Below are 8,101 nucleotides of genomic sequence, written 5' to 3'. Positions count from 1 at the left end.
GGTTACGAGTTACGAACATAAAACCACTTAACATTTTTTTAACAAAACCTCATTTTGTAATTAGGACAACCAAAGGATTGGTATTTGTTCCGGACCACCAGAGCACAGGACAACAACCGCACCGACAATGCTCTGGCACCTGCAAACATCTGCTCAACTTGGAGTTCTCGTCGTTGATCTTGTAGAACTTCCTTGACCCTGACTCGCACATCCAATCATTATTTTGCTTTCAATTTTAAACAGTAACAATAAAGAAGTAGGAGAAGAACGTTCGTCAACAAAGAAAAAAAGAACAATGGAGATGTGCTACTGAAATTAGGGTTAAAAATAGGTCGAGGGACCACATTGAGTCAAATGATTTCAATTGCTAGTTCAGCTAGCCGTTATATATGCCCGTGTGGCATGTCACTGCCACAAGCAGGTTAAATTAGTCGAACATAGGGTGAGGGATCAACTTGGTGCATTTTTTACAAACTCAGGGATATAAACAATACAATTGGTAAGTCGGAGACCAAATCAGTGTAATCAATGAATCTCAGTAGGGGTGGCAATGGGTATGGTAGAGTAGAGTTTGGATCCAACCCTAACCCTACCTACAAGTTGAAATTTTTATCTAAACTCAACTCTATCCTACTCGTACTCTACCATTTGACAACCTATAATCTCAAAGACCATATACATATATAAAGTGCATATTGGTCGGGTAAGGTTGACTCGCACCCTACCCAACCCATACAAAAACCCTACCCACACTTTACCATATTCGCTGTAGATCGAATTAACAACCCTACTCGACCAGAGTTGGATCAAATATCCACAGATATTCACTTTACCATATTCACTTTACCCAGTATATTTTTACTTGTTATTGGAAATGGGTGTTGTGATGACACAACACGAACATCCTATTGAGTTAACTGAATGAACTCGTGATTTGGTAATAAAAAATGAGCGTAATTTTTTGTCAAATTAATTGTATTAGGTACTTGGGATTTAAATTGTGAAGGCTTACAAGAGAACGCAAAACATAGACGATGGTAATCACCTTTCGAATATCTCAGGATAACAAAATCAGATATTACTAAACCTTCATTGACAATTTTGAAATTTCAAGTTGAGAAAAGAATCATTTAATGGGGTGATAAATTCTGACCTATGTAACTACACCCCCCTTACCAGCAAGGCTATTTAGCTTTTATTGTTGATGAGAAAAGAATAAGTTTAATGTTGTAACTAAGGTAAATTTTGAATAAAACCAGAGATAAAATCATGTTTTCTTTCTCTGCTTGCATTGCTCTCTAGGAAAACAAATAATCTGAATATCTTATCACAACTGTTGCTTGTCAGCTGAAAATTCTTCCCAACTCCCAAGCAATTTCATATATAATGAAATAATCTGCAATAGAACATAGGACCAAAATACTTAGATTTGTGAAGTTTAGTGGCGAAAGCATGAGTTGCATTTAAGGAAAATTAAAGGCATGTAAAAGCAAGGGCTTCCAACCTGTTATCTATGGAGTGGAGAACATAAAACTAATTATCTACTGTCTCACATCATGCTAAACCAAAATCACCAATCATGAGTGGATCATTGAAGACAATTTCTAAAAAATCGGATTCCCTGTGTCATGAAATTTAAATAACATAGAAATGTTACTGCAAATTCAGAAAGAAAATGTAAAAATAAAATTATACAAGGCCCTAAATGTTACCTGCAATGCAAATGTAATATCAGCCTCGTCAACTTTTGGTGTTACCCTTTTCAATTTATCCTCTCGTGATGGTCCTAGTTTAATGAGCCCCTGCAGTTATATTATGTTTCATCATTTTACTTATTGCCACTTTGCTTCATCGGAATATTCATAATCAATGGCAGAAAGCTACATCTAGAAATCCATAATCAACTTCTGTACTGCTTTGTTTCAGATACCTGGTCATTAAGCACTCTGCACATGTTTGAGAATTCCAAGATTCCTGTTGGGGGAATCAATGATGATTTGCATAACTCAGAGTAAGATTTATACAGCTGCATGATTATTAGAACCTTAAGAATCAATATATATTTTAAAATAAGAGGAACCATTTAATTTTTGTAAATTCAAAAGCTGTAAAGAGCACCTCTCCAAGGATTGTATCCTTCTTAGATCCACGGAAATGTTTCATGGACGAGCAAAGTATAATCTGCAAAAGGTACAAATTCAGGAGTAAAAGGTTATGAACAGTAGCTTACTTAGCATTAAAAGAATGTTTCTGCAATTAGGATTGGTTAGTACTCTGTAAAAAAAGAACAAAAAACTTGATTACATGTTCAATAGCTAATGATCCTTTAGGTGTGAATTTGTGTGGTGTTAAATAAATCTTCATCAACCACCTACCCTCTTTAATATATGAAATTGCTACAGGTGCCCACCCTTCAAATGACTTTCAACTTTCTATGACAGCTCAAATGTATTCAATGCAAATTTGCTGTAAATCCCTGTCCAATTCTAGTTTACAACGCAATTAACTTTATACTAGAGACTGTATTACAGAATTTTGTGAATCCATCATAATTAAGTGTCCAGATAAACATTTCTTTCATTTTCCTTGCTCACTTGATAGGACTCTTAAATAATAGTTACATTGAAAGTAGAGATCACTTAGCCTAGCTTATATACTTAATAAAAGGTTTTCCATTTCAGTAATTGTGTTAACAGTTAACTCAACAATTCACAAGCATATTCAAGGCTACCTGTTGATGATGTGGCAACGATTGTATAGTATCCACCACTGGTGATCTATATGTCTTTGACAAAGCACGAGCCATATGATCAATCCTTACCTGCATTTTAATTAGGATCTTAGGCCTTTGTATTAACTATTTTAGTAACATTGAATAAAATTATATTACATAAAATTCCTTATAAGTAAATCTAATGTATAGCAATTTTGCACATCATACACTACTATAAAAATTGATGATATAAGAAACTTGCACTCATTCCATCTATTACTTCCCTAAAGTGCTTTCATATTGTCTTTAGTATAAACCTATTTTATAATCCTCAATTGTCATAACATGTAAATCAGAACTAATTTTTTCTATCACTTACAATATCAAATTCTTGTTTCTTCATGGGATCAGAAACTGTAGCCATATTTTGTTCAGAGGATGATTTCTCTTCCAATGGAGTATTCAAATTGCATACAGATTCTCTAACTTCAGCTTCTAGCATCTCTATCGCACTCCTGAAAGAAAATACACAGTAAAAATGATTTTGCTTGAATTTTCAGAACCTAAATTGTCAAGGTAACCCTTTACGTAAGAAATCACCTCCGCATCATCAAAGATGCCTCATGTTCCAATGGCAAGTTCTAAATTGTAAAGTTAAGAACAATGAAAACATTTAAAAAAAATGCCTGAAAAGCTCCATTTCAAGCTTTAAATTTTTAATAAAATGAACAATCTAAATGACTAAGCAGATAAGAATGCCAAAACTCAATCAGATATTTTCACTTCAGAAATTGAGAAAAGGGAATTATGTTAAGGCTGCTTGGCTAACAGGGATATGCAACAAAAGATGCAAAGTTGTTCAAGTTTGATAATAGTTTCATCTATACAAAAAAAAGGCAGATTTGAAAGTTGAAACAACTAATATCATATTTAGTATTGTGCTAAAGTGACTAACCTACAAATGCAAAGAGCTTTCCGCATATCCCCAGAAGCTGCAGCAACTTTCTGCAAAAGGCAGTGAACAAGAACGGTACATCACTATATCATTCATGTAATCATCAGAACTAAATCTGTGAACTAATTCAGAATTGAAATCAACTATAACCTCCAAAATTATATTTTAGTCCATGAATGAGAAAAGAATAACAAGGCAGTAAGCCTTGCATTAACTTTGCAATTATAACAATACATTTGAGTACTACTTTCACACAAGTAATGGTTCATACTTGTGTACTATCCTGGTATATTGAACACATTTCTCAGGTGATACATTGAATACATTTTACATTTTTAAATGTAGTAAGATAATAGTTGAACTAAACGATATGATTATCTCTATCCTCTACAGATGAAGTGGCAAATGTAAAATCTGGCAAAATTTCTAAAATCAATTAACAAGATGGTATTTGCTTTAAAAGTTTAAGAGATTTATACAGTTTTTATGTGATTTAGTATCCTAAATAAAGGCATTACAGGACAACAGCAAATGTAAACTTGCAGAGACATTGACAAATGGACTTACCCTAGCACATAGTTCCAGTGCTTGACGTTGAAAGACAGTGTAAGGAAGTTCCTGATGGTGACAAATAGCTATTAGTAAAAGGGGAAAAATCAACAGGCAGAAATTTAACTTTTGGTTTATTTTTTCTTCAGTCGCCATAAAGATGCATATTCAAATCATAGTCTAGACATATATCTATGATAAAGCAAAAATGTTGTATTTTTCTATTATAAATGATTTGAGGTGGACATGAGAACAACCTTAAATTTAATAGCAATGAACTTACATTTAGCCTTTCTTCAAGAATCCTAAGGATTTGATCTTTAGAGTAGGCACGAAAAGTTACAACAGTAGGCTTGCCTGGAACATGAAGAAAGGAAGAAATTAAAAAACTAAAAGCCAAAAGAAAATTACAGTCAAACAATGTTACACATGAGGTTAAACTCCATTGTTAATGCCATTGAGATACAATCACTAAATAGTTTAAAATGAAACAAAAGCTCATCATAGAAACTTATTGACTTGATTTACTCACAATTTAGAGATGTAAGCCTTGGAAGAAATCGATCAGCTAGGTCAATAGCATTTGCTACCCCTTAACAAACAAAAGCATGATTCAGAATAAGCTGATGCCTTTGAATTACAAAATATGACCAAAAATAGAGTCAAACAATTTTACATCTTGTAAGCAATTTACCTATTAATATACATCTGGCAAATGGGAAGGTGGTAAGCATGAAAAGGTCATGGAGCACAGCCCGGTCTCTGGTTATTAGGTAATCTAACTCATCAGCAACTATCAACCTATTAACACAAATCCATACATATGTCAAACTTTGGTAACATCCAAAATATTCAAAAACAAGCAGCACTACAAATGATATATGTGTGCTGTTTATCGCTACCCAAAAAAAAACCACCTGGGTGTATAAATTTAATAAACAAGCATATGTCTTACATCATATTCCTGGTAGAAGATTTCTGTGAATACATGTTCTGAAGTTGTTGCAAGGGTGTTGCCAAAACCCTTCTTCCCCGTGATTGGCTTAACCCAAGTATCTATTAGAACCAGTCATTCAGTCAGTCAAACAAGCAAACAAGACTTCAATAATATATGCTTTGGATCGTCCTACCTTGGTGAAAATATCTGATGTATTGGCAAGGGATGTACAATTTACTGATAAAACATCTGGCAGTGGAAAACCTTCCTGCAGACCAGACAAGAAATGGTTAGTGAAAGGAACAAAAAAACACATTATAATCTAGATAGAGCATTTCAAGTTAGAGAGTAGGTATAGTGTGTTTGCTCAGATAACCCAAAATTGAGGATCAAACGCATACAATTACAATGGGATACTAGTGCATATGGTATTCTTCTAGTCCATGAGGAACATATTAACCCAAAATTGGGCATCAAATGCATACAATTACAATGAGAAACTAGTGCATATGGTATTCTTCTAGTCCACAACAAACGTATTAACAATGCATCAATGGATACCACTTCTTAACTGCATCAATCATAGTAATTCTGCCATGAATTTCCACCAAAATATAATACAAGAAGGAATTATCGCAAACTATGCAAGAAGAATACATATCTCAACCAAAAATCAGTTTAAGAGATACATAATACATACATCAGAAGGAAATATTCACAATCCTAAAACCAATAATATTTCAGCAAACACAGTATAAGTGTAGCTTACCTCTTTTGCCCAATTGTGTAAAGCCTCTTTCACTTTCTCCATAGACAACGATTTTCCAGTTCCAGGGCACCCGCATATGTACAAGCTCCCAGCCTTCTCATGCTCAATGCAGGATTTGCAGAACCCCAAAACCATATCCTGCTCCTCTTCTCGACACACAACCGCGGAAGGTGCAGTTGCAAGGTGCAATGCCTCCTTCACCACTCTCAATTGCTCACCATCTATTTCTCAACAACACAACGCGAATGATCAACACACACCAAGCATATTTTCCACAAAATTGTGTCCTATCACAAATCTACCTTTAAGCTAAGTATAAAGTAAACAATCCGCTACAAAGACAAATCAAAATTGAAATAAACCTCACCTTTCAGATTCCAAAGGGATTTCACAGGGTCAGGTTTCCGCAATACACCTTGATTTTCATCAGCAACAATTTCATTACCCTGCCAAACAATCAACTAAAGATTAACCAATCTGAGCTTGAAAGAATATGACAGCACCAAATTCGCAGAACAAGAGACTTACATTTGCAGCAGAATGGGGGCTGGCAATAGCAGATGGGCGGGGCGACTTCCATTTCGGTGGGGAAGGGGAAGGAGATTCGGCGCGTGGCGGCGCGTGAGATCTTAACTTGCGCTTGTGGGTGTTAGGAGTGGAAGGATCAGCAATTGCAGGCATGGCGATATGAACTATGAAACTGAGAGAATGATATCTGTTGGAAGGTTCTTGTAGAAGCACAAATCTGAAGCCTGAGAAAGTAACGGTGGACTTTGGCGGGAGAAGTGAGATTGGGGATTGAAAAGAGAGGGTATGGGAAATGGAGGTAGTTGTGGGATTCAGCTATTGTTATTATAGATACAAGGGGCACTGAGATTGAGTTGAGAGTGGGCAGTGTTTTTCGTTGAGCGGGAAAACCTTCGCGCTGTCATTTTCGTTTTCCCGCTCCAGCCCCAAATCGCGCTTGCAACGCCGCATTTTCGATCCCTTTTGTTTTGTTTTCGTTTTAACTTAAATAAAGTAAAAACTCGTGTAACTTCTTGTAAAGTTGATACAATTTAATTAAATTTATTAAATTATTTAATAGTAAAGTTTTTTTGGTGACTGAATTTAATAGTAAAGTTGATACAATTTAATTAAATTTATTAAATTATTTAATAATATGTAGTTATTAATTTTATATAGAAGTTAATTATATCTAAAATTGTCAATGAGTTATAATTCAAATAGCATAGTCTTCCCAAACTCAATTAAGAGGTTGCGGGTTCGAGTCTTCTATCTTTGATATAAAAAAAAAATTATACCTAAATTTTGAATTAATTAATTTTTATGAATTGTGAGTGTAAAATAAATTTTACCCAAATAACTAATTTTTAAATATATTATTAAAAGTTATTTTAATATATAAATATAATTAAATAATTATGTAAAAAATTTTATATTATCAATGTATTAAAATTAATTTAAAAAAGCAAAAAACAATATTTTGATAAACTATTCTAAGAAGCTACAAGAACAAGTAAATTTGTTAATCAAGTACAATAAAAATAGTTCGATAAACATATTTGGTAATAAAAATGACAATACACACTAAAAAAATACAACATAGAAGAAAAAGATTGGGTGCATAAGAGGAAGAATGCTATATTTGGTCACCTAATATCTTTTCAATTATTCTATACATACAAGCTTTTTTGACAATTAAGTTTAACTAAGTTGACCCAAATCCAACAAAAACTAACTCCAAATTAGAGAGAGTATAGCACGAACGTTAATATGAAAAACGCTTATTCTCCCTCGATCAAAACTGAAACAATCAAACTTCAAATGACACTCAAAATCTCTCAAAATCTTCGTGAAAACTTAAGAAAATTTCAAAGTTACGTTCAAAATCTTCACCAATAAATACAAAAATAAAAGACAAAAGATTATTGAAGGTATTGTTCACTAATCGTCCAGTTTTTTTATTTTTCTCTTTCGCATTTTTTTATCGCAAAACACTAGATAGTTATATATATGTTTATTTAGTAGATTCATTTTGTGTTCTTGCATTAAAGTACATATTACTATTCTTATTATACTGTTCATTTGGTGATAACTTTGTTAGGTTGGTGTAAAAATATTACGTAGTGTTTTTCGTATAGTTTAACCTATATTTGCATGTGTTTAAGGTATTTG

General features: G+C 33.5%; 1 protein-coding gene across 1 annotated transcript; it reads right to left on the bottom strand.

Annotated features, from left to right (window-relative positions):
- Positions 1 to 1,063: 1,063 nt before the first annotated feature.
- LOC107458486 (cell division control protein 6 homolog B) lies at positions 1,064 to 6,888 on the bottom strand. The gene is made up of 17 exons (XM_016076697.3): positions 6,452 to 6,888; positions 6,291 to 6,369; positions 5,924 to 6,144; positions 5,348 to 5,422; positions 5,173 to 5,273; positions 4,912 to 5,018; positions 4,750 to 4,809; positions 4,501 to 4,574; positions 4,236 to 4,286; positions 3,669 to 3,718; positions 3,093 to 3,228; positions 2,732 to 2,821; positions 2,119 to 2,181; positions 1,931 to 2,026; positions 1,713 to 1,802; positions 1,505 to 1,621; positions 1,064 to 1,396 (listed from the first exon to the last, which is right to left on the bottom strand). Exons 1-16 carry the CDS (start codon positions 6,602 to 6,604, stop codon positions 1,589 to 1,591), a joined length of 1,479 nt encoding a protein of 492 aa, XP_015932183.1. The 5' UTR covers positions 6,605 to 6,888; the 3' UTR covers positions 1,064 to 1,396; positions 1,505 to 1,588.
- Between the last annotated feature and the right edge of the window lie 1,213 nt (positions 6,889 to 8,101).

Source organism: Arachis duranensis, chromosome 7 (genome assembly GCF_000817695.3).
Source record: "Arachis duranensis cultivar V14167 chromosome 7, aradu.V14167.gnm2.J7QH, whole genome shotgun sequence".
NCBI classification, from domain to species: Eukaryota; Viridiplantae; Streptophyta; class Magnoliopsida; order Fabales; family Fabaceae; genus Arachis; species Arachis duranensis.
Note: the sequence above shows the minus strand (reverse complement) of the source record. Positions and strands in the feature narration are given on the sequence as shown.

Bases quoted from the DNA above. Each gene is read 5' to 3' on its own strand.
- LOC107458486 (XM_016076697.3), bottom strand. From the start codon at position 6,604: ATGCCTGCAATTGCTGATCCTTCCACTCCTAACACCCACAAGCGCAAG. The intron at 6,370-6,451 runs GTAAGTCTCTTG...ATTGTTTGGCAG, and splicing joins GCCCCCATTCTGCTGCAAAT to GGTAATGAAATTGTTGCTGA. The intron at 1,622-1,712 runs GTAACATTTAGG...TTCATGACACAG, and splicing joins ATATTACATTTGCATTGCAG to GGAATCCGATTTTTTAGAAA.